At 42.9% G+C, this 25,385-nt stretch overlaps 4 protein-coding genes across 4 annotated transcripts; 2 read left to right on the forward strand and 2 right to left on the reverse strand.

The window, feature by feature from the left end:
• Positions 1-4,206: 4,206 nt before the first annotated feature.
• LOC121543710 (V-type proton ATPase subunit F) lies at positions 4,207-5,922 on the reverse strand. The gene is made up of 2 exons (XM_041853850.2): positions 5,664-5,922; positions 4,207-5,233 (listed from the first exon to the last, which is right to left on the reverse strand). Exons 1-2 carry the CDS (start codon positions 5,819-5,821, stop codon positions 5,032-5,034), a joined length of 360 nt encoding a protein of 119 aa, XP_041709784.1. The 5' UTR covers positions 5,822-5,922; the 3' UTR covers positions 4,207-5,031.
• An 80-nt stretch (positions 5,923-6,002) lies between these two features.
• Positions 6,003-7,138, forward strand: lamtor4 (late endosomal/lysosomal adaptor, MAPK and MTOR activator 4). The gene is made up of 4 exons (XM_041853852.2): positions 6,003-6,226; positions 6,386-6,469; positions 6,601-6,718; positions 6,827-7,138. Exons 1-4 carry the CDS (start codon positions 6,224-6,226, stop codon positions 6,922-6,924), a joined length of 303 nt encoding a protein of 100 aa, XP_041709786.1. The 5' UTR covers positions 6,003-6,223; the 3' UTR covers positions 6,925-7,138.
• Positions 7,139-9,159: 2,021 nt separating this feature from the next.
• On the reverse strand, positions 9,160-12,727 carry LOC121543709 (ADP-ribosylation factor 4). The gene is made up of 6 exons (XM_041853849.2): positions 12,551-12,727; positions 11,721-11,801; positions 10,770-10,879; positions 10,492-10,563; positions 10,043-10,168; positions 9,160-9,856 (listed from the first exon to the last, which is right to left on the reverse strand). Exons 1-6 carry the CDS (start codon positions 12,615-12,617, stop codon positions 9,770-9,772), a joined length of 543 nt encoding a protein of 180 aa, XP_041709783.1. The 5' UTR covers positions 12,618-12,727; the 3' UTR covers positions 9,160-9,769.
• Positions 12,728-12,860: 133 nt separating this feature from the next.
• LOC121543708 (GRIP and coiled-coil domain-containing protein 1) lies at positions 12,861-23,436 on the forward strand. The gene is made up of 3 exons (XM_041853848.2): positions 12,861-13,074; positions 16,556-17,777; positions 20,929-23,436. Exons 2-3 carry the CDS (start codon positions 16,635-16,637, stop codon positions 22,312-22,314), a joined length of 2,529 nt encoding a protein of 842 aa, XP_041709782.1. The 5' UTR covers positions 12,861-13,074; positions 16,556-16,634; the 3' UTR covers positions 22,315-23,436.
• The last annotated feature ends 1,949 nt before the right edge of the window (positions 23,437-25,385 follow it).

Below are 25,385 nucleotides of genomic sequence, written 5' to 3' on the forward strand. Positions count from 1 at the left end.
CCATAGCCTCATAGCCAACAGGGGCAAAGGTCTGAGTGTCTGGTGGATGACTTCACATTAATAATTTAGTTAATTATCATTTAGACAGTGTGTGTTGAAAGGGGGGAGGGGCATGTGGAGGGCACGTTGGCCAACCTGGCAATATCCATCTCAAACTCCAGTGGCACAAGTTTCCAAAACCATGCTTTTATTTTACACATTCTATTTAGCAGCTTAGACGATTTTCGTCTTCACAAAATAGGATGAATACACAATAAAACCAGTGCAGGTGTTGGTGGTGTGTCTGTATTGTCAGTTGGGTCCTGTGTGATCCGGTGGGCACCATCACGCCACGGTGTCTGAGGTGGCGGCGTGAGGGAAGATGCCGTTCTTGCGGAAGAAGCTCTCTTTCACAATGGCGTTGAGTGCGTACATTGGGATGTAGGCCTTGTTCATGTCACCGGCATTCAGAGGGGAACAGAGCAGGGACAGTTACCATGACAACCAGAGATAAGACATGGAATGTAGTAGATATAAAAGCTGGGCAGGACCATGATGTCACCCCCTGAGTAGTTTTTCTACTGTATGCCCCATTGCATGTGCTGTGCCATTTCATTTTGGCTATTTCAAAGTAGAAAACATTTAAACATTCCAAATCCATGATGAGTGGTTTTATCATGTTGCTAGAATGCCTGTTTAATTGGTTAATCAACAATTAAGCCTAATAATTTAAAATAAGATTTTTTTATTTTTTTTACCCAGACCCCATCCATACTGCCAGTTGCTGGTTATAGGGTAGAGGGACTTGACCTCAGGATCCTTGCGCTTCCTAATGAGGAGGTATTTGTAGCGTCCAGTCTCCTCGTCCGAAAAGCCATCATATAGCACATCCCGAGTCTCTCCCAAAACCGTCCGCATCACATCGATAAGGACCTTCGCATCTCTACTTTTGACCTGCGCCCCTTCTCTGGTCAGCGTTTTCACCGGTTTGGCTTCACGTTGATGTTCGTTGATTTGTGGCAGTTTCATCCCTCGTTTTTCACCCACCTTTTTGCAGAGTTTATGCCATGTTAATGATATCTGAGCGAGAGTGACTAATCAATGGGGTCCCCCTGGAGGTCAGGCCCCTGGCCACGTGCCCTGCGTGCCCGGTCGGTATTCAGCCATGATTACTACAAGTTTAGATACCTGGCTAGACTAATTTACCAATCTAAAAATGGTTAGCTGACATGGCTAATTGAGTGACGGCACAATCACATTTCGAACTTGCATCTTGTGTATTCATTTAGGGGGGCCCTAAATGTCACTTATGCCTGGAGCCAGTCCTGCGTCACACAATGACAAATATTTGATAATTTTCTTTATTAAAAGTGGATCATCAAATTATTAATCTGTCTTTAATAAATAGCAACTTGTTAAGTTTACTACACACAAATTACACTCTGTACAACTACTCTCCTATTGTGTCCTCTCCTCCATCACCAAGTGGTGCACATAAGCAATATGCAGGTGTAGTGACTACAATATTTCAACGTTTCTCTCAATCCTCTTGTCCTTCCAGATCAGTGGTGACAAAGGAAAGCAGGCAAAGAAAAGTAATGGTTTCAGAGAAATAGAGCACAGCCAGCAGCTCCTGTATGAGGCCCCACATCACACATTTTCTCATCTTCCTCCACTGCTCTTCCTCTCATCTCTTGCCGTTGCCATGTGGGTCTCTGGTTGCACTGCCTGCGCTCTCGTCCCCGCCCCGGTTCAGTTCATGTCCTAGATTATTTAGGGCACAGAGACTCACCACGCAGCGCCTAAAAACAGTTGCCAAGAAGGACAGAGGAAACATTGATTTCACTTCAACGATGTACAGTTTAGTAATGCTTTTTGTCTTCCCTCCTTTAGAGATAAAGCGCCACCTACTGATCAAATGTATGATGAGTGACTGAATACACATACTTACACTGGAATTTTTCTTTCAATGTTAAGGCGCAGAGGACCATTGTACCTGTGTCCATGTGCAGTAGAGGGGAAATAAATTATTAATGACATATTGGAACATGTGCTAAAATAAAGGGTAAATGCCTGTTTATAATAATAGAAAAGAGAACTCACATAGGTAATGTTGAGTTGCTATCTGTCTCGTTCCAACTCTGCATTGGCTCCTCAGGCCTGTTGGCAAAAGAGCAACAACAGAGTTGAACTCCTAGTTTGTAAAAAGCTGCAACCAATGTGATAAAACGTGTTATTAAAAAGCTGTGTGCCGATTTAAGCTGTGTTGTGTCAGTGTCATTTTCTGCCTATCCCGTGGGGGTCTTTGGTCTTTCTGCAGGGCTGACGCCAGATTAGAGTTCATACAGGTGGGAAGGTAGCAGAGAGACACACTGCCTCTGTATTGAAAGGAGGGGAGTATCAGGTTAGAGGTCTCTAGTGGGTCATGCTGGGTGGTCAGACATGCAGCAATGACCGTGTCGCTGCTGCTAAAGAAACAATTATGGTTATGTATATGCAATAGTGCTGTTGGACACACACACACAACATTTGGACACATACACAACCGTTGGACACACACACAGGCTTGTGTGCTCAGTCAAATCATTCAATCGCATTGTACTTGCGTACATTTAAAAAAGAAAAAAGATTAGATATTTTAGAAAAATGTCTGTCAATCAATCAAAACTTGTTCTTTCACATCTGGTAAAACAAGATAGAAAAGAGTAAATCGCTAGTCAATAGTGTTTACACAGCTTCATGTGGAAAACAAGATTTAAATGAATCAATCGTGAATCAATAGTCTTTACACAGATAAAGTAAATCTGTTTGGCCCTCAGGGGACAAGGGGAGTTTGAAGAGCTGACCTACAATAATGGACTCATATTCTCGATAGGAAGTATCATTCTGTAATGATAGAACAAGACATTAAGATCACTTTATTGGTAAATTACACAACCGAAAATGTACTTCCACTTTTAACCCAACCCCTCCGAAAGACACACATACATGATTTTGGAGAGGTGCGGAGAGCTGCAACACTGGGCGCCCGGGGAGCTGTTGTGGGGGGTTAAGGGCACAATGGTAGGCAATGGCATCTAGGATTTGAGACCTGGGATTCAAACTGGCTCGCCTCTCTAACCACTAGGCTACCTGTCGCCCAACATGAGATGCAACGTAGCTGTTCTTTCTTCTAAATGGTTTACAACATTTGGTTTCAACACTATACAAATATAGACCCATAAATGTACTCACTGAAAAGGGAAGGGAATCTCTGTTTCATTCGACTGTGTCATTTGACATAAAGGGTCGGAAAGAGCAAAGCAGTCTGTTGGTCTCACTATTCTCACATTTAGTCAAACTCTTATTAGTTGTTAGTACTAGAACCCAACACTCACTCTGTAGCGTTGTCCACTGTGTCGTTGAGTTGAGGAAAAGTCTCATATTCATATTGTATAGAGGAAAGAAAATGCACATGCCTCACAGGTCACATCTCTATCCATCCATCCATTCATCCATACAACCTCTAATTTCCACAGGTAGATAGATGTCTTACCTCGTATCGTTCTGAGTGCTGTTGAAGGGGACTGGGAATCCAAAGACGTAGCCCAGGAGGATGACACCGAGAGACCAGGCAGGAATCATCTGTTCTCCGTAAGGGCTGTTAGGTCCGTGAAAAAATCCCCAGCGTCCAGAGACAGGTTAATTCTGGGAGAACCTCTTATATAGCCTACTGAGCTCTTGGCCAACCTTCCATATCTTTATAAAGTGCAGTTAGTAGAACAGAGCTGTGTTTGTGTGTTGGTGTTTGTCCCTGGTTCACTGAAGAACATGGGAGAGAATTGAAGGACACACGTCCAGCAAGAAGAATGATGAGGCCCGTCTCAAGGTTGTTCAAATATTTGCCAGTTGGTTCACAGCATCCGTGTGTGCAGGCCCTCACATACTGTAATAAGTCAGGGTCAGTCTCAGGGTCAGGCTTTAATCATGGGAACCACTCTGAGTCTGATTTATTGTCATACACTGGGCTTTAAGGTTTTTTTCATTTTTTTCCAGTGATTGAAGCTTGTGAGCTTGTCCTTGGCTGCCACTGGCAGAGATGCTGGGAAGTACTTCACTTCTGCCTAAACTATGCAGTGAGTTGTTAAACACATTTGGCTTTGTGAAGTGCGATTGTCTTCTAATATCAAACATTTAAGACAGTTGTGCTGGACTTGACACTATCATTAATAACTTACACAGGACAGGTTGGATAGAATAATTTATTTTCTATTATTTTACAGGTATAAGTTAAAACTGTCACAATCGCAATACATTACGACAGATAGTCATTTTGCAGCGCTCAACATATCGTTTTTTCAAGCTGTGAATTTTTTTGTGTGGATTTTCTGTTGATGAGATGTACAATATTATTCTCCAATCCACAGGATACATTTCACCAGATTATGAAATGCTACTTTACCGTTTTTTTAAAGATACACATAGGGCATGTTTCCATAAATTACAAATGTGAAGTTAAAACACAGTCATTGTCACATGCATGCTCTGAAAAATGACTATCCACAATTCTTTGCTGAGATTTCTTATGAAAGCATACTCTCCCCAAGGTTATGACAAAATGAAGCAAGCATTTGAAAAACAGACTGAATGAGACCACTACAAGATACAGTACCTGCGTAATACAACATGAATAACCCGGAAAGGCATAGACAACAAAACAATTCAACCATCAATGTGGTCAATGAATAGTAATACCATAATGTTCCAGGCAAAGGAATGATAAACTAAATATTACAACAAACAATTCAACATTGGGTCTGGAGAAAGTGCATTGCCAGGTGGATGGAGCAGGACCCTGGCAAGAGATGAGAGTGGGACTGTAGGGACCACATATGGACTCAGTCAATATGGATAACACATGAAACTGCCATCAGGCCAATTCATACTTTACAGCCTTCCATGGCATTACACAAGATAACACATTTAGGATCATGACAGTCTCCAAAGTCCCCCTCCTCCATCTCTGTCCCTGCCCAGACCATGGCCTTGCATCTTTGGGTACGTGTTGTGTGTTTATCTGAAGTCCTCAGCGGAGAACATGCCCTTAGCCCTGCGTAGGATGGAGTCCTTGGAGGCGTCGTACGGGTGCTCCTTGGAGGGGATCTCCAGCACTGCAGGGATGGACTCCATGTGCTGGTCGATGGCATGACGGATCATCTCTGCTATGAACTGGTTGATCAGGATGATTCCAATGTCATTGCGGGTCAGGAAACTCCTGGGGGGGGGGGGTGACAGAAGTAAGTAAATTAGAGAGACTACGACTGAACATTACAGTGCAGGCCTGTAAACACCAAACAACAAGGTATGTTGCCCAGCAGTAATGTATATGGATTGAAAGAGACACTAGTAGTATTTCAAGGTGTTATGATTCAAATCACATAACTAGGCCTAATGGAATACAGATATCACGATACCACCTACAGATTGTAACACCAAATAATGTGATTTAACACCCCCACCCCCCAAAAAAAAAAAATTTAATAAATGGTATCCATTATACTGGGAATTACAGGTTAGGTACTGTTTGGTGTAGCACAGATAATTTTCGACGTCTTCACCCTGTGTGAAAACAAGCTCACAATTCGTCTGCTTTTAGGTATTTATCTTCGATCTCAAAATTAGGTACATAGCTAGCTATAACTTACTTGAAGGTCTCCTCTATCTCTGCGATGCTTGTCTCCTTCTCGACCACCAAGAAATTCGGTTTACGATTTTTATTCAGCTCGCCAATGCCACCGAGTAGGAATCCGGTACACGTATCTTCATCACCAATGACGGCAATTAATTTACCTCGCCCAGCCATTATTCAATTATACAAGATAAAACAGCAAAAACAAGCGATGACTGGAATTTGTTTCTTCTCTGAATTACGAAGCTGTCAGCTGACCAGTACTTCCGCTTTTGGTGAGCGCTCGAGATGTCAGCTGTCACAAAACGCAGATAACGCCATCTGCTGGTCTATATAAAATAAAGAAATCATGAAATGGCGAGCAGGAAAAAAATTACTGTCTCTCAATGATAATGCAATACATTGAAGAGCTTTAAATTGTTTTATAAAATAAGTAGTGGTTTTGGTTTTATGCCTCACAAAGGATAAAATTATTTTATATCGGAATGACGTGACGTCACATCAGCTGATGAAGTCACGTGAAAAAAGAGAGGAAACACAGCAGATGGGCTTCCTCAACTGGCAAAACAAGTGAAAATGGCAAGTATAAACTCTTATATTCTGCTTTACTATTCACAAAAGCAGAGTTGATGCAAAGTTAATTTCCTTTGCGCCTTAAACAGTTTGTGGTGGCAGAGAATTGTATCTCTCACACAGATCCTAACATGTGTCCATGCATGTCATTTGTTTGTGTTTTAGACTACTAGCGCTCTAACACAGGGTCTGGAGAGGATCCCTGATCAACTGGGGTATTTGGTGATCAGTGAGGATGGCGTATTGGCGGTATGTTCACACAAACATGCGTACCTATATGTCCTGCCCTGTTAGCAGCTTAGATAAAGCCCAGGTTGTAGCACGCCTATCCTAAACTCCATCTCATTCCCAACTGACTCCCTGTTACCCCCCTCTCTCAGTCTGCGGGGGAACTGGAGAATGACGAGCACACAGCTGGGGTCATAATGCAGATGGTGCGGACCGCGTGTCGCTTCAGACTGCAGGGTGCTGCTGAGCCACCCTTCAAACGCATGTCCGGTAAGTCAGACAACACACACCTGTGACATGGGGTCAGTCGCAAACACAGTATTGTTGCTCCCAACATACCGCTCTAACCAGACCTCCCTGTGTTCTCTTTCTTCACAGTCATGCTCGAGGACTATGTGTACACAGTGACCGTGTCTGGTCAGAAGGTGTTTGTGGTGAAACGTCAGAACAACCAGAGGGAACCTGTGGTGGTGTAGAAGCGTGTAGTGGAGATGGGTTGGGAGGACGAGGGAAACCACTCCAATCCACGCACTCACACAGGACAGGGACTCCGTAATCCACTGAACTGTTCCATTCCTAGTTCTATAAGGTTTCAGAAGAAAGCACAAATTAAGTTATATTGAACAAAAATATATATGCAACAATTTCAAAGATTTTACTGAGTTAAAGTTCATAGAAGTAAATCAGTCAATTGAAATAAATTAGGCCCTAATCTATGGATTTCACATGAGTGCGGCCTGGGAGGGCATAGGCCCACCCACTTGGGAGCCAGGTTCACCTACTGGGGAGCCAGGCCCAGCCAATCAGAATTAGTTTTTCCCTAAAAAAGGGCTTTATTACAGACAAATACTCCTCAGCACCCCCCATCCCCCTACTCAGACGATCCCGCAGGTGAAGAAGCTGGATGTGGAGGTTCTGGGCTGGCGTGGTCACACGTGGTCTGTGGTTGTGAGGCCGGTTGGATGTACTGCCAAATTCTCTAAAACGACGTTGGTAGAGAAATTAACATTAAATTATCTGGCAACAGCTATGTTGGACATTCCTGCAGTCAGCCTGCCAATTGCAGGCTCCCTCAAAACTGGAGACATCTGTGGCATCCAGTTGTGACATAACTCCACATTTTAGAGAGGCCTTTTATTGTCCCCAGCATAAGGTGCACCTGTGTAATGATCACGCTATTTAATCAGCTTCTTGATATGCCACACCTGTCAGGTGGATGGATTATCTTGGCAAAGGAGAAATGCTCACTAACAGGGATATAAACACATTTGTGCACAAAATTTGAGAGAAATAAGCTTTTTGTGCGTATGGAAAATGTATGGGATCTTTTATTTCAGCTCATGTAAAGTTTATATTTTTGTTCAGTATAGATATTGAAGAGTTCACATTGAATGGGCCAAAATAGGCATATCAAACTGCATGTGTAATCTTAATTGGTAACTTTGGTTGCAATGAGAAATGGAACAGAAAAGTGCTGTGGTCTATTAGTCCCTACAGTATGTGATGGTAATGAAGTGTCGGTTTGTGTGTGGCAGGTAGACTGGAATTCAATCTATTCAGTTTATATTATCTGTGCACTTGCTATTTAGTTTGAATGCTCCCCAACAACCCAGCAGGGTTTTGTTTAACATACTGAATGTTGCAGATATAAATACCATGGATAGAGCTGATATCTTTAAATACTCAACATGTCAGAGGCATGTCTGTTCTTCTTAATACATTTATATGTATTAATGTCGTGCCCTATTGAATGTGGCTTGATGGAAGTTGATATTGTTAGGGTAACTCTGTGCTGGTTTTTTTCTAACCTGTACTAAGTGTCATGAGTGTGCAATGTTGCTATCAGTACTAATGAATATACACATGCAATGACTGTTTTATTGTGAGCTATTGTCTTTGCATGTTAAATTGTCTGGAAGATTTAGGGCCTTCTCTAAATAAAATACCTTGGTTTGACTATCTCAAAGAAAGCTTTGCTTATAAACATCCACATGCTTTGAACTTGTTTATAAATGCCTTTTTAAAGTTGCACTATGCTGAAATCGTTCTGCCATTTCCTGGTTGCTAAAATTCTAATAGTTTGCCAAATTTCAGTTTGTGACAAAACACAAGTATAGTGTAGAGAATCATTGTAGCATCTAAACTAAATATTTTTTCAGTTGTTTGAAGCTGTTGTACAAAACCGAGAGTAAAAGATGCAAAAAACTAAATGGAAGGGGAAGCATAGAAATAGCGCACATAGAACAAATCTACTGCTTTTTAGACTTGCATTCGATGAATGAGCTCTATAACTGAATTTGGTTAGGTCGCCCAAAAAGTTACATATTGCAGCTTTAAAGCAAGTCATAATGTAAACAATGAATATCTAAGTAGGATTTTAATCTGAAGATTAAGTGGGAGCACTTCTGAAGGGAATGTAAAGACATGGGCATGGAACTGTTTTTCTAAGCACTTTAAAGCAGCTTACTTTCCTAACTACACAATTTTTTTCTGCAAGATGCAATTCACTTTTCATAAAGGTATCCGGTTTTGATAAACCTAATTAAAGAATCCACTCTCTTTGCTTAAAATGTACAAACTAAAACTGAACAGCTTGTTTAGGCTAAGAAACATCCCCAACTATTTGAACCATGGCCGCATCTCAAGATTCTCCATTCCTTCATGACCAACTATGTCCCACCTCGCCCACTCAGAAAAGAGAACTGACAATGTTTTAAGAGTTAAGAAAAGAAAAAGGAAAACATATTTTATTGCATCATAATGGCCATTGAAATGACTGAAGGTCCTGCACTCTTCACATTGTTTAGGAATGGAACTGGCCTTCAGGTTCAGCTCTCTGGAATGACTCAGTCAGGGGAGGCCAGAGGGGTTTTGCACCCAAACCCCCCCGATCCCATACAAACTCCAGGTATCAAAATGCCCACCCAACAAAACCTATTGGCCCACCGTTCCATTCCACAACGATCAATTTCAGCACACAACCATCATGTGAATCTATTTGTTGTTATGTTGTTTTTTAAACATGCAACTTAAAACAATTTTACTGTTGAGGAAGTTGGGTGGCATAAAGATATAAACAGTCTAAGAAACATCTACAGGTATGACAATAATGGGAATAAAAGGGAAGAATGATGAAAAAAGGTTTCAGAACAGGAACTGATTGCAAAGTCCATAACTGCAAGTTCTACCAGACAAACACACTGATAATTTAAAAAGTTGCAGTTTTTTTTCCATTGATGAAATGCTCAGCCTGCGCCCCTTCTACTCTCGCTCGCGTGTTCAGATCTCTTGTTCACTCCGGTCCTGCGATTTCTCCATTCTTTAGCGTTTCGACAGCTCGTTGGATAGCCAGTCCAGTCCTTCGTATAGCCCAGTGCCCTGGGTAGCACAGGTAGCCTGGACATGCCACTGGAAGGAGAGCGACATGAGTTGCAGTAAATAAAAGCCAGTAATGTCATACTTATGAATAACTCTGCATAGCCACAATGTATATTACATGGACTACATGTTTATCTGGTCAGAAATACATTTTACTGTACAACTCTTTGGAAGGACTGTTCAAGTGTGTGTGTGAGAAAGAGAAGAGATACTCACAACTCTGCTGCGCAAGCTCTGCAGGCCCAGTTTGTCTGTGAGGTCGCTCACTGCCATAGCGTTGGGCAGGTCCTGTTTGTTTGCAAACACCAGCAACACTGCCTCCCTCAACTCATCCTCCTGCAGCTGTAAAGAGAGAGATAAATAAATGAGAGAAATTGGTAGGGAGAACAAGGGGAGGGAAAACATTTATGCAAGCGGTCAATGGGAAACCATAGGCCACAAAAGGCTGTGTGTGTCAACACAGATGAATGATCACAGTCACAATGGCAACTATATAAATAACACCATTATTTACTATTGAATTACTATTTATTTGCCCATGTCAACCATGAGCTCAGTTTTAGGATCCTTTTCACAGAAATACTGTAAATGCCAACACAAAAAGCATACTGTACCTTGACCAAAAACAACAGTATCTTATAATTAGACATGTATGCAACACTTACCATTTTAGACAGCTCCTCTGCCGACTCTGCTACTCTCTCTCTGTCGTTGCTGTCCACTACGAAGATAAGGCCCTGTGAGGTCAAGGTTCAAAGGTCAGGCTACTGTTGTTATGTATTTTGTCTACTGTACATATTAACCTAGCTTTTTAGATAAACAAGAGTCCTTTTGACAGGGACCATTCTGACACCTATTGATTCTAGCACTATTTGTATAGTTGAATTAAGATCTCAAAGATATGCTATGATGACATCACTGATGTCACAGGTGTGTGTCATACCTGTGTGTTCTGGAAGTAGTGCCTCCAGAGGGGGCGGATCTTGTCCTGACCGCCCACATCCCACACGGTGAAGCAAATGTTCTTGTACTCAACAGTCTCCACGTTAAAACCTACTCAGTCACCGAAGAGCGAGAGAGAGCATCAGCAACAGGAATTCACACCGAGACTAGATCCAGAATCACAAGTCTGACCTCTACCAGCATAAACAGCTCCGATCTAGATCACTATGGTAGAAATAAGGTTCTGTATAAATTATAGGCTAATTAAAACCAATTTGCAATAGGAGTAAAGTACTGCCTGTGTAGCTCAAGTTGAAAATGAAAAATGATGGAAATGTTACCCTATTCTGTCCATCTGATCTCAGGTGGGACAAACCATTATTTTTTTCCCTACTTATTTTGTCTAGGAGTTTAGACACTTATCAACCAATCTGCTCCATAAAAAGAGCCCCCTCACCCAGCAAGCACTAACAGCTCTGGAGCATGGAGGCATTGCAGCCATCTACTGTTCTTTGTCCCAGAACAATTGTCATGCAATGCTTAAAAACCATTTAGCTCCAGTTCTATCCCTCACTGTCATGTCCCAATAAATATATTTTTCTGAAATTTGACAGACTGAATTGTGTGTGGACCTTATTGTCAATTTCCATTAACATTAAACAGGGTAGGCCAACATCCCTGAACAATTGGACTTGATTACCATGGTGACACATCAAAGATTGGTCTCAGTGTATGTGTGTGTCATGCTAAGTCAGTCACCAGAACAAGACATCAAAATAAATCTTAATTTGCCCACAAGCTCCATGAGAAAGCAACTCCCCCATTTCAGATTACTGAGGAGATGCTTTTAAAGACAGTGCCAGGAGCTGAGAGGGCCCATGTTTTGTGTATGGTTGTGTACGCTAGAGATCTATCAATCTTTGGCTCTGATCATTGCCAGAGATGTTCTTACCAATGGTTGGAATAGTGGTTACAATCTCCCCCAGCTTCAGTTTATAGAGAATAGTGGTCTTTCCAGCAGCATCCAAACCAACTACAGAAGAAAAGAGTAATGTCAACAAACTTCCCAATCATAATAAACCCAGATAGGTTACTTATTTTCCATACAAAAAAATCAAAAAAATCAAAAAAGCAAGACAAACATATTGTACTGTAACTGAAAAGAGATAGGTAGCTATTACAAGACAGGTCTGTCTCTGTGTCACCTCTGACAGCTAACAGAGGGGGTGCCTAGTTTCCCATTATCAGCTGTCAAACTGCAATGATTTGGACAACGTATACAAATATATAGGGTAACAACTGTGCCTTCAACTCAAATTAGGAGCAGCATCCACAACCCCAAAATATAGTCTGGAAAAGCTATTGTAAGAGTGATGGACATGGGTCTAGATACTTTGTATTGAAAGCTAGAGACCCATTATAAAAAGTTAACTACAACTACAAACTTGTACAGACCTGAGATATGACGTAGCTAAGCCATTCGTTGGTATTAAGTGAACGAACTACCAGTAAATATTGTGCAATATCACAAATAGCTAGCCATCTTCCGCCTAAGACGGAGTGTTATCCTAGCTAGTCTGTTTTTACTCCGATTGCTCTCAAACGAGTAATGTTTACGTTACAAGACATATGGCAAGACAGGTGAACAGGTAGTTTACTATAACTAATATTTTTACAAAAAGCAAAGTACATCCCTGATATGGCAACTCCCTCCGACTAGGTAGCTAACGTTAGCTAGCAGCCACCTAGTTCCTTGGCCAGGTTGATAAGAGGATTGCTCACCCATAAGTATCCTCATCTGTTTTTTGCCAAAAAGCCTAGAAAATATCGACGAAATTGTTAGCCCCATGTTGTGAAAGAACTCCGCGTGACGATAATAAAATAGAAAACAAAAGCTGTTTATTGTAACCAGACAGAGAGAGTGGGTGCAGCTTTCCTTTCGCAGTCTTCTCAGATGCCACGTCCAGGCCAACGCGGAATAAATGACGTCAGCGCTTTCACATAACTTTATTCACAGACTCGCTCCTTCATTTTGCACAATGTAGCTATCGTTTATTGAGCTTTTCATTGTACAATGTATATAGTGTATAGTATCAAAATGTGCACAGAAGTAGTTTATTGAGAATGTTGAATACAGAGAATCTTCTCTGTATTTGACAGATAACCAATTATTTCGACCTTTGCAAGATGGCCGCTTTTACAGACTGCTTCTGGTGCTTTTTTTTTTTTACATTAAAAAAATCCCACTGTGAAGAACAGGAAATAGCTTGGGAAACCATCGTTTGTCGAGAAGTCGTATTCTGAAGGTGAGTTTACTTTAAATTTACGATATTGCACATTCTGATTATATTAGTGTAAATTTGATTATACATCGGTGTATCGAACTGTTTGTTGCAAATGGTATGCTGTCGAAGAGGGCGAGAGAGAGGTCTTTCGCGAAGACCATTCCAGATTGTTGTGTAGCTTAGCATGACAACTAACGAACTATCAAGCCAGCTAGTTGTCGAATAATACATTATTATTTGCAACTTGTCTGTCCATGTCGGTTGAAATCTGTCTTGTAAAGTAAACAGACCAGTAGACAGCACTAACACAGAAGGTAACGTTACAGTGCTTCAGAAAGTATTCATACCCCTTGACTTATTACACATTTTGTTGTTACAGCCTGAATTCAAAATTGATTAAATATATATTTTTTCTCACCCTTCTACACACACTAACCCATAATGACAAAGTGAAAACATGTTTTTCGAAATTTTTTGCAAATATAATACAGAATACAGAAATATCTCATTTACATAAGTATTCACACCCCTTTGCTATGACACTCCAAATTGAACTCCGGTGCATCCAATTTCTTTTCATCATCCTTGAGATGTCACTACAACTTGACTGGAGTCCACCTGTGGCCAATTCAATTGTTTGGATATGATTTAGAAAGAAATACACCTGCCTAGGTACCACAGTTGACATTGCATGTCAGAGCAGAAACTATACCATGAAGTCCAACGAACTGTCCGTAGATCTCCGAGATAGAATTGTGATGAGGCATACTGTACCAGTCAAAAGTTTGGACACACCTACTCATTCCAGGGCTTTTCTTTATTTTTACTATTTTCTACATTGTAGAATAATAGTGAAGACATCAAAACCATGAAGTAACACATGGAATCATGTAGTAATCAAAAAAGTGTTAAACAAATTGTATATATTTTATATTTGAGATTATTCAAATAGCCACCCTTTGCCTTGATGACAGCTTTGCACACTCTTGGCATTCTCTCAACCAGCTTCACCTGGAATGCTGAGCACTTGTTGGCTACTTTTCCTACACTCTGCGGTCCGACTCATCCCAAACCATCTCAATTGGGTTGAGGTCGGGGGATTGTGGAGGCCAGGTCATCTGATGCAGCACTCCATCACTCTCCTTCTTGGTAAAATAGCCCTTACACAGCCTGGAGGTGTGTTGGGTCATTGTCCTATTAAAAAACAAATGATAGTCCCACTAAGCCCAAACCAGATGGGATGGCGTATCGCTGCAGAATGCTGTGGTAGCCATGCTGGTTCAGTGTGCCTTGAATTCTAAATAAATCACAGACGGTGTCACCAGCAAAGCACCCCCACATCATAACATCTCCTCCTCCATGCTTTACGGTGGGAAATACACATGCAGAGATCATCCGTTCACCCACACCGCGTCTCACAAAGACACAGCTGTTGGAACCAAAAATCTCACATTTGGACTCCAGACCAAAGGACACATTTCCACCGGTCTAAAGTCCATTGCTCGTGTTTCTTCGCCAAGGCAAGTCTCTTCTTCTTATTGGTGTCATTTAGTAGTGGTTTCTTTGCAGCAATTCGACCATGAAGGCCTGACTCACACAGTCCCCTCTGAACTGTTGATGTCTGTTACTTCAACTCTGTGAAGCATTTATCTGGGCTACAATTTCTGAGGCTGGTAACTCTAATGAACTTATCCTCTGCAGCGGTCCTCATGAGAGCCATTTTCATCATAGCGCTTGATGGTTTTTCGACTGCAGTTGAAGAAACTTTCAAAGTTCTTGAAATGTTCCGTATTGACTGACCTTCATGTCTTAAAGTAATGATGGACTGTCGTTTCTCTTTACTTATTTGAGCTGTTCTTGCCATAATATGGATTTGGTCTTTTACCAAATAGGGCTGTCTTCTGTATACCCCCCCCCCCTACCTTGTCACAACACAACTGATTGGCTCAAACACATTAAGAAGAAAATAAATTCCACAAATTGACTTTTTAAGAAGGCACACCTGTTAATTGAAATGCATTTTAGGTGACTACCTCATGAAGCTGGTTGAGAGAATGCCATGAGTGTGCAAAGCTGTCAAAGGCAAAGGGTGGCTATTTGAAGAATCTCAAATATAAAATATATTTTGATTTGTTTTTTTGTTTACTACATGAATCCATATGTTTTTTCATAGTTTTGATGTCTTCACTAATATTCTACAATGTAAAAATAAAGAAAAACCCTTGAATGAGTAGGTGTCCAAACGTTTGACTGGTAGTGTATATCTGGGGAAGGGTATAAAACCATTTCTAGAGTGTTAAAAGTTTCCAAGAGCACAGTGGTCTCCATCATTGGGAAATTGACAAAAATATGGAACTACCCAGACTCTGCCTAGAGCTGGCCGTCCAACCAAACTGAGCAACCAGGCAAGAAAGACCATGATCTGGGAGGTGACCAAGAACCCAATGACCACTCTGACAGAACTACAGCATTCCTTTGCTGAGATGAGGGAACCTGCCAGAAGGACAACACTCTACAGCACTTCACCAATTGGGCTTTATGAAAGAGTGGCCAGACAGAAGCCACTCCTGAGAAAAAGGCACATGACAGAACGCCTGTAGTTTGCAAAAAGGCATGTGAAAGACTGAGATCATAAGGCAAAATATTATCTGGTCTGATGAGACACAAAGTAAACTCTTTGGCTTGAATGCAAAGCGCTATGTCTGGAGAAAACCAGTCACAACTCATCACCTGTCTAACACCATCCCTACCGTGAAGCATGGTGGTGGCAGCATCATGCTATGGGGATGCTTTTCAGTAGCAGGGACTGGGAGACTGATAAGGATAGAGGGAACAATGAATGGAGCCAAATACAGCCAAATCCTTGAAGAGAACCTGCTTCAGAGTGCAAATGATATTAGACTGGGGGAGAAGATTTACGTTCCAACAGGACAATGACCCCAAGCATACAGCCAAAGCAATGCTGGAATGGCTTCAGAACAAGAATGTGAAAGTCCTTGAGTGGCCCAGCCATAGCCCAGGCTTGAATGCCATTGAATATCTGTGGAAAGACCAGAAGATTGCTGTTAACCACTGCCCTAACTTAACAGAGCTTGAGAAAATCTGCAAGGAAGAATGGGAGAAAATCCCCCAAATCCAGATGTGCAAAGCTAATGGACATACCCAAGACAACTTAAAGCTGTAATCGCCGCCAAAGGTGTTTCTACTAAGTATTAATTCAGTGGTGTGAATACTTATGTAAATGAGATGTCTGTATTTTATTTTCAATAGATTTGCAAACATTTCACTTTGTCATTATGGGGTATTGTGTGTAGGGTGAGGGGGAAAAAAAACAATTTAATTCATTTTGAATTTGGGCTGTAACACAACAAAATGTGGAATAAGTCAAGGGGTATGAATACTTTCTGAAGGCAATGTATCTTTGGCACTAACATTAGCTTGCTACAATTTTATGTTTTATGATGCTGTCTAACAATGGTTCCTCTTACTATATCCCATGCAGGGTTTTTGTTTGAGCCAGCAATCATGGATCCCAGATGAAAGTCAAGCAACTGAAAATAAAACCAAAAACCCACTGAGCCATGGAGAAGTTTGGGATGAGCTTTGTGGGTGGCCCCAGCAAGAAGGAGCTTGTGGACACCATAGAGACTCAGAGAAAGCAGTTGGTCCAGTATCAAACACGCTTCAAGGATGTGGTCAGGGCCTACAAGAGCCTGCTGAAGGAGAAGGAGGCTCTGGAGGCTAGTCTGAAGGTACTGACCGTCTCCCAGGAGGTAGACTTCAGCCAGCGTGGAGATGATGGCTCTGCCAGTGGCAGCTATATGACCTCTGACTTCCCAGATGATCACTGCTCCATGCACAGCGAGGACAGTCTGGACACAGCAGCCTCCGCTGACACTGCAGCCTCCGCTGACACTGCAGCCTCCGCTGACACTGCTACCAGCATTACCAGTGGGAGCACCAAGGGCGACCAGGCTGAAGAGGAGCAGGGTAGTAGCCCAGGAGAGATGGGGGCGACCGGGCCTGGAGGCCCCTCAGTGTCCCAGAGGTCTGAGGAGGCTAGTGGGTCAGAGAGCGGTATCAGCTCCAGCAGTAGTGGAGGGTCTGAGGTTCAGCAGCAACCAACACCCCCACCCACCTCTTCAATGGAGGCCGACCGGAGGGTCCTCCAGCTGAAGACCCAGCTGACCACCCTGACCAGCTCCCTGGCCACGGTCACGCAGGAAAAGTCCAGGATGGAGGCCAATTTCCAGGCCGACAAGCGGAAGATCAAACAGGAGATGGATGAGCTCCAAGGGAGGCTGGAGGAGGCCAGGAGGCAGCATGAAGCAGAGATCCACACCCTGCATGAGCAGCTGGTGGAGAGTAAGGCCCGGGTCATCACCCAGCAGCATGAGAGAGAACAGGAGCAGGGCGACCACGCCCTTATGCTCAGAGAGCTCCAGAAATTGCTGCAGGAGGAGAGAGGCCAGAGGCAGGATGCCGAGCTTCGGCTGGAGGATGCCAGGGAGGTCCTGCTGGAGGTCACACAGGCCGCAGATCGGAAGCATGATTATGAGGCCCGGCTAAAGGAGGTGACCCAGCAGAGGGAGGAGATGAGGAGGAGCCTGCAGGCTGCGGAGGCAGAGAGGAACAAGCCAGACCCACAGGTGGAGGAGCTGCAGCGGGAGCTGACGGCGCTAAAGAACCACTTTCAGCAGCAGATGCAGCATGAGATCAGAAAGGTATGGTAATGATTAGGAACACTGCAGGGTATATCCATTTGAATTCAATTACATTTTAACAGCATCCCATTTGATTTAAAGAACACTTTCCATGCATGTTTCCTCATGGAGAAGTGGTCAGAAAGTGACTTTTTGGACCTGAATGCCAAAACATTCAGGAGATAAAGATACTCAAAGTTGACCCATTTTCCATACAGACTATTCCATGGTAACGGATTTATGTATGCCAAACTAAAACCATTGATTTCAAAGTTTAACAAACCATACAACTCTATGCACAAGGACTACTTTGAACAATTTACACAGAATTTCACAAAAACACATTTACTGGAAGAACTTTGCAGATGCAAAGTTTGGTAACAGAATTACAGTAAAATCTCCCTCAGTTTTTTATGCTACCACATTTTCCAAAAACTCTGTTAAATGTCTGCTCTGAATTAAGATTCAAAGATGTCTGCAGAAAGAATGGGGTTTCAGCAATGGCATGACACCTTGAGCTTAAAAACATTACTTTTGGTTATTGAACTACAGTAGGTGAAGTGGATTTACACCCGGTAACGGAATTACATCATGGGTCCCTGATCTGTACTGTCCAGAAATGCATAATTATGGTTATGAATATCGTTCTCTTCATGGTGATGTATCCTGAATAGGTACACAAAGGTAGAAATATGCAATATCTTTCTTTTGCACATTTGGGTATTATTCTACACACGGCTATTATTATAATGAGCTTTGCCCCCAAACAAGACCACATTTGGTTGGTCTTTACCAGACCGAATCTGAAACAATCATAGAAGTCTTATGTTTCACAAGTTTGGACATCACAGTAGAGTTCAGTAAAGTAGATATGTACAATAAAGTACATTATACTGTACTTTTCTTTACTGTGCTCTACTGTACTGTCCAAACTTGTGAAACATAGACGTCTATGATTGGTTCAGATTTGGTCCGGCCAGGGAGGACTGACCAAATTTCAACAACTTTTCAACGTCTGTGGATGTCTGGTGTTTACAGATTTGGTAACAGAATTACAAGTTTGAATCACTTAATAATTCATAAACAAACTTCATATCAGTAAAAACACTAACTAATTGAAAGGTATACCTTTATGAGGGAGAGAAATTAGAAAATATCTTAAAGATACAGTGCATTCGGAAAGTATTCAGACCCCCTCCCCTTTTCCACAATTTGTTACGTTACAGCCTTATTCTAAAATGGATTAAATTTAATGATTTTCCTCATCAATCTACACACAATACCCCATAATGACAAAGCGAAAAGAGGTGTTTTAGAAATTTGTGCAAATGTGTCCCCAAGAACACAGTGGCCTCCATCATTCTTAAATTAAATAAGTTTGGAACCACCAAGACTCTTCCTAGAGTTGGCCGGCCTGCCAAATTGAGCAATCGGGGGAGAAGGGCCTTGGTCAGGGAGGTGACCAAGAAGCCGATGGTCACTCTGGCAGAGCTCTAGAGTTCCTCTGTGGAGATGGGAGAATCTTCCGGAAGGACAATCATCTCTGCAGCACTCAACCAATCAGGCCTTTATGGTAGAGTGGCCAGATGGAAGCCACTCCTCAGTAAAAGGCACATGACAGCCCGCTTGGAGTTTGCCAAAAGGCACCTAAAGGACTCTCAGACCATGAGAAACAAGATTCTCTGGTCTGATGAAACCAAGATTGAACTCTTTGGCCTGAATCCAAGCATCACATCTGGAGGAAACCTGGCACCATCCCTACGGTGAAGCATGGTGGTGGCAGCATCATGCTGTGGGGATGTTTTTCAGCGGCAGGGACTGGGAGACTAGTCAGGATCAAAGGAAAGAAGAACGGAGCAAAGTACAGAGAGATCCTTGATAAAAACCTGCTCCAGAGCGCTCAGACTGGGGCGAAGGTTAACCTTCCAACAGGACAACGACCCTAAGCACGCAGCCAAGACAATGCAGGAGTGGCTTCGGGACAAGTCCCTGAATGTTCTTGAGTGGCCCAGCCAGAGCCCGGATTTGAACCCTATCTAACATCTCTGGAGAGACCTGAAAATAGCTGTGCAGCGACACTCCCCATCCAACCTGACAGAGCTTGAGAGGATCTGCAGAGAAGAGTGGGAGAAACTCCCCAAATACAGGTGTGCCAAGCTTGTAGTGTCAAACCCAAGAAGACTCGATGCTGTAATCGCTGCCAAAGGTGCTTCAACAAAGTACTGAGTAAAGGGTCTGAATACTTATGTAAATGTAATATTTCCATTTTTTATTGTTAATAAATTAGCAAACATTTCTAAAAACCTGTTTTTGCTTTGTCATTATGGGGTATTGTGTGTAGATTGATGAGGGGGGAAAAAAACAATTTACCGGTAATCTATTTTAGAATAAGGCTGTAACGTAACAAAATGTGGAAAAAGTCGGGTTCTGAATACTTTCCGAATGCACTGTATATTTATATGATTTCAATAGGTTTCCTATGGAGGATTTAAAGTATATAATTTAAAACCGATATTCCCATTCAAGTCAACATTTTCTGATGTGTGGACCTCCAACCATCTTTGGGGTTCCATTTGAAAGTTGACATTAAAATTGTATTCCCATTTTAGAATATTTGTCAGCCAAAACTTGACACCCACCCTGTATTCAAGAGCATGTTGTCTCAACCGATGGCGGGCACAACACAAAAACCTTAGATGATGTAAAATAGGGTCTAAGCTACAGCATATGCAAATATGGAGAAAAAAAATGCGTTTACGTGTTATTATATAATTGACGTTTCAGTTTAAAAAATACACTTTTTATTAAAACAATATTTTCCCTAGAAATTATTAAATAGTTTCACAACCCTGTTTTGTAAGCTTTTAAATTATATATTTTCCAGTGATGAAGACATGGATGTCTCATTGTATGGTGGGGGGTATGCAAAATAGGTCAACTTTGAGCACCTATATCGCTTGAATGTTTTGGCATTCTGTTTCAAAAGTCACTTTCTGAGCACTTCTACAATAGCTTGATAAAACGTAAATGCCATAGTAGAGAATAACATGGCATTTATAAGGACATTTGTTTTTCAGGGAGAGGAAGAAAGAACACAATACATGTACTGTTGTCTTCCATTGTCCATTTGTGTCTCATGGCTGTCATGTGCCTGTCATCTCTCTATCTGCAGGCGTCGCAGGCAGAGGAGCGTCTGCAGGAGCAATCCCAGCTGGAGGAGGGCCGTGTGGCCAGCCTGGAGTTGCGGGTTTCTGAGCTGTCTGAGCTGCTTGGGGCCTGCGAGAAGGCCCGGCAGAGGGACCAGCAGAACGCCCACCGGCTGAGAGAGCGCATCCTGCAGCTGGACATGGAGAACAAGACCCTGGCCATCGCCGCTTCCACCCGGGGCTCCCCTCTGGACCTCAGCATGGACGAGGCTAACCTGGACGTGAATGTGCTGAAGGAGCGCCTGGAGAAGGTAAAGAGGCTTCTTCTGCTAGCCACACAGAGGAACCAACCAGAGCAGACCATGGAGATAGAGAAGCTGGCTGAGATGGAGGGGCAGCTGGGGCTGGGTCAGGGAACGGGCAGTGGGGGGGAGTCGTCAGATGGGGAGAAGGCCTCGGCGCTCTACTACCAGCAGGAACTGCGGCAGCTGAAGGAGGAGTTTGAGCGCTACAAGGTGCGGGCGCAGGTGGTGCTGAAGAACAAGAACGCTAAAGACTGCAGCCTGGCCAAAGAGCTGGAGGAGGCCCGTGACCAGCTGGCTGAGCTCAAGGAGAAGTACATCAACCTGCGTATCCATGGCGACGAGGCGGAGGCCAAGCACCGCCGGGAGCTGGAGGAGTGTCAGCAGGGGATAGGGATGCTGCAGCAGGGTCATAAACAGGAGCTTGACCGGGCTGAGGCCCAGTACAGAGAGAGCCTCCTCAGGCTGGAGGGGGAACTGCACCGGCAGAGGGACCGCACCATGGGCCTGCTGCAAGAGAAGGACCAGGAGCTGGAGAAGCTAAAGTCTATCGGCTACAGTCTCACTGGTTACAGAGGTCACCACAGCGACGAAGGAGACACGGGGGCGGACTTCAGAGCGACCGCGGACTGCGGCAGCAACCACAGCAACAACGCCAACAACATGGATGACCCGGCGCAGGAGGAGAGTGACATCATCACCCAGGCGTTGCGGCTGGTGGGGCCCAACGAGCCCACGCTCCTCCTGTACGCCGAGCAGCTGGCGAGAAAGGAGGTGGAGATCGGCTCGCTGCGGCGGCAGAAGCACCGGCTGGAGGAGGACGTGCACCAGCTGCAGGGGAGGCTCATCGCCAACGGGGAGCGCTACGATGAGGAGGTGGCTGAGCTCCGGGGCCAGCTGGACAAACGGCACAGGGACCAGGGCAGGGAGGGGGCCAACCTGGAGTACCTCAAGAACGTAATCTACAAGTTCCTCACCCTTCAGGACACCAGGGGGCGTCAGCAGACCCTCACAGCCATACTGACCATCCTGCACTTCAGCCCCCAGGAGAAGCAGGCGGTGGTCAAACAGCACCAGAACCAGGCGTGGTGGACGGCAGGGATGAGGTAATGATGATGGAGGAGAAGAGTTCAGCGCCTCACTCTGTAAATAATGAGAGCTCATTTGAAACATTCCTCCGACAGTCAAAGTGTTGTTTAGTTTTCCTGAATAAAGTATATTTATTTTGGTGTGTTGTTTTCCCAGGAGTGTGGTGTCAAATGAAATGGCAACCAACATTTGAGCTTTGACAATGTTTATTACGTTTGATTTTCCTCAAGACTTTATTCAAAATGATTGCTTTCTGTGTGAAAGAAGCACACAAAACATTGGATTTCGAAATCTAATGAGTGGATATAGAAGTGTGGGTTTGTTTTTGTATTTGCCACTATGTGAAGCATAGTTTAGGAATATTTGGTTGTTTTGATTCTTTGATAAGATAAAATGAGGCTCACATCTGTGTTTCCAAAGTTTCTGTCAAAAGAAGGTAACCAAATATTGACCGACAGAATCTGTTAACTTTTCGATAACAAACCTCAGTCTTTATGACCTGTGTGAGAGTTGTTTTTCTCTTTACAACACTGGTTATCTCTCTTCATAGCGACTGTATTTCTGCCTGCTTGAAGGGCAAATCTCACCGGTACACATGAAAACATGAAATGACCCCGGGAATCAATAGAACATGCAGAAATACAATAACATTCTAAATGGGTGAATCTTTGTTTGCATCAGTAGCTTTAAAGAGATTCTTCAGGATTTTGGCAATGAAGCCCTTTATCTACTTCCCTAGAGTCAGATGGAATCAATGTTTATGTCTCTGTGTGCAGTTTGAAGGAAGTTGCTAACTAGCGTTAGCGCAATGACTGGAAGTCTATGGTGACTGCTATTAGATCCAGTCATCACGCTAACACTAGTTAGCATTGGCTCGCTAAACTAACTTCCTTCATAAAGTCATAAAAATGGTATCCATGAGTTAATCTGACTCTGGGGAAGTAGATAAAGTATCCCTTTAATGCTAGCGCTCCTGTATGTGTTGTACATAATTGTATGATAATCTGAGGGCTAAAAAACTGAATACTTTGGTTGGTAATTACAGTTTAGTATACCGTTTTATTGTGTGGATAATACAATGCTTATTGTTGAAACGCATATTTTTGATTCCCTCTTAACATAAAGATTAAAAAATAAATCAGCGATTCTCTAAACGTGTGGGTGCATGGATGTATCACAGCCTTTTAAGTTATCATTCAGCACAGTTGTCTCCAACTTTTTTATTAGTAACACTAACAGTATATTTGCATCAGAAACCATAAAAAAAAAAATGGTATCTAAAAAAAAAACTATAGGTTATTATAAATAAATTAACACCAGGATGATCAATACTCTTATCTGCAAACTGCAGTTTACTGCTTCCCAAGTGACCAAATGCCTTTACAGTACTTCACAAAACAAACTGAAGAAAAAGTATTTAAGTACCACATACAGTGGGGAAAAAAAGTATTTAGTCAGCCACCAATTGTGCAAGTTCTCCCACTTAAAAAGATGAGAGGCCTGTAATTTTCATCATAGGTACACGTCAACTATGACAGACAAATTGAGAAAAAGAAATCCAGAAAATCACATTGTAGGATTTTTAATGAATTTATTTGCAAATTATGGTGGAAAATAAGTATTTGGTCACCTACAAACAAGCAAGATTTCTGGCTCTCACAGACCTGTAACTTCTTCTTTAAGAGGCTCCTCTGTCCTCCACTCGTTACCTGTATTAATGGCACCTGTTTGAACTTGTTATCAGTATAAAAGACACCTGTCTACAAACTCAAACAGTCACACTCCAAACTCCACTATGGCCAAGACCAAAGAGCTGTCAAAGGACACCAGAAACAAAATTGTAGACCTGCACCAGGCTGGGAAGACTGAATCTGCAATAGGTAAGCAGCTTGGTTTGAAGAAATCAACTGTGGGAGCAATTATTAGGAAATGGAAGACATACAAGACCACTGATAATCTCCCTCGATCTGGGGCTCCACGCAAGATCTCACCCCGTGGGGTCAAAATGATCACAAGAACGGTGAGCAAAAATCCCAGAAGCACACGGGGGGACCTAGTGAATGACCTGCAGAGAGCTGGGACCAAAGTAACAAACGCCTACCATCAGTAACACACTACGCCGCCAGGGACTCAAAACCTGCAGTGCCAGACGTGTCCCCCTGCTTAAGCCAGTACATGTCCAGGCCTGTCTGAAGTTAGCTAGAGTGCATTTGGATGATCCAGAAGAGGATTGGGAGAATGTCATATGGTCAGATGAAACCAAAATAGAACTTTTTGGTAAACACTCAACTCGTCGTGTTTGGAGGACAAAGAATGCTGAGTTGCATTCAAAGAAACCATACCTACTGTGAAGCATGGGGGTGGAAACATCATGCTTTGGGGCTGTTTTTCTGCAAAGGGACCAGGACGACTGATCCGTGTAAAGGAAAGAATGAATGGGGCCATGTATCGTGAGATTTTGAGTGAAAACCTCCTTCCATCAGCAAGGGCATTGAAGATGAAACGTGGCTGGGTCTTTCAGCATGACAATGATCCCAAACACACCGCCCGGGCAACGAAGGAGTGGCTTCGTAAGAAGCATTTCAAGGTCCTGGAGTGGCCTAGCCAGTCTCCAGATCTCAACCCCATAGAAAATCTTTGGAGGGAGTTGAAAGTCTGTGTTGCCCAGCGACAGCCCCAAAACATCACTGCTCTAGAGGAGATCTGCATGGAGGAATGGGCCAAAATACCAGCAACAGTGTGTGAAAACCTTGTGAAGACTTACAGAAAACGTTTGACCTGTGTCATTGCCAACAAAGGGTATATAACAAAGTATTGAGAAACTTTTGTTATTGACCAAATACTTATTTTCCACCATAATTTGCTAATAAATTCATTAAAAATCCTACAATGTGATTTTCTGGATTTTTTTCCCCTCATTTTGTCTGTCATAGTTGACGTGTACCTATGATGAAAATTACAGGCCTCTCATCTTTTTAAGTGGGAGAACTTGCACAATTGGTGGCTGACTAAATACTTTTTTCCCCACTGTATACAGTACCTACTTGAGAAACAATAGGGTTGCGTTTACGCAGGCAGCCCAATTCTGATCT

Source organism: Coregonus clupeaformis, chromosome 28, assembly GCF_020615455.1.
Source record: "Coregonus clupeaformis isolate EN_2021a chromosome 28, ASM2061545v1, whole genome shotgun sequence".
In the NCBI taxonomy this organism is placed as follows: Eukaryota; Metazoa; Chordata; class Actinopteri; order Salmoniformes; family Salmonidae; genus Coregonus; species Coregonus clupeaformis.

Excerpts from the sequence above, each read along its gene's own strand:
- LOC121543710 (XM_041853850.2), bottom strand. The coding sequence starts at position 5,821 with ATGGCTGGGCGAGGTAAATTAATTGCCGTCATTGGTGATGAAGATACG. Across the intron at positions 5,234-5,663 it reads GAGATAGAGGAGACCTTCAA|GAGTTTCCTGACCCGCAATG; the intron begins GTAAGTTATAGC and ends CCCCCCCCCCAG.
- lamtor4 (XM_041853852.2), top strand. Across the intron at positions 6,470-6,600 it reads GTGAGGATGGCGTATTGGCG|TCTGCGGGGGAACTGGAGAA; the intron begins GTATGTTCACAC and ends CCCCTCTCTCAG. Across the intron at positions 6,719-6,826 it reads ACCCTTCAAACGCATGTCCG|TCATGCTCGAGGACTATGTG; the intron begins GTAAGTCAGACA and ends CTTTCTTCACAG.
- LOC121543709 (XM_041853849.2), bottom strand. The coding sequence starts at position 12,617 with ATGGGGCTAACAATTTCGTCGATATTTTCTAGGCTTTTTGGCAAAAAA. Across the intron at positions 10,564-10,769 it reads ACTACTTCCAGAACACACAG|GGCCTTATCTTCGTAGTGGA; the intron begins GTATGACACACA and ends TTGACCTCACAG. Across the intron at positions 9,857-10,042 it reads AGAGCTTGCGCAGCAGAGTT|TGGCATGTCCAGGCTACCTG; the intron begins GTGAGTATCTCT and ends CTCTCCTTCCAG.
- LOC121543708 (XM_041853848.2), top strand. The coding sequence starts at position 16,635 with ATGGAGAAGTTTGGGATGAGCTTTGTGGGTGGCCCCAGCAAGAAGGAG. Across the intron at positions 17,778-20,928 it reads TGCAGCATGAGATCAGAAAG|GCGTCGCAGGCAGAGGAGCG; the intron begins GTATGGTAATGA and ends CTCTATCTGCAG.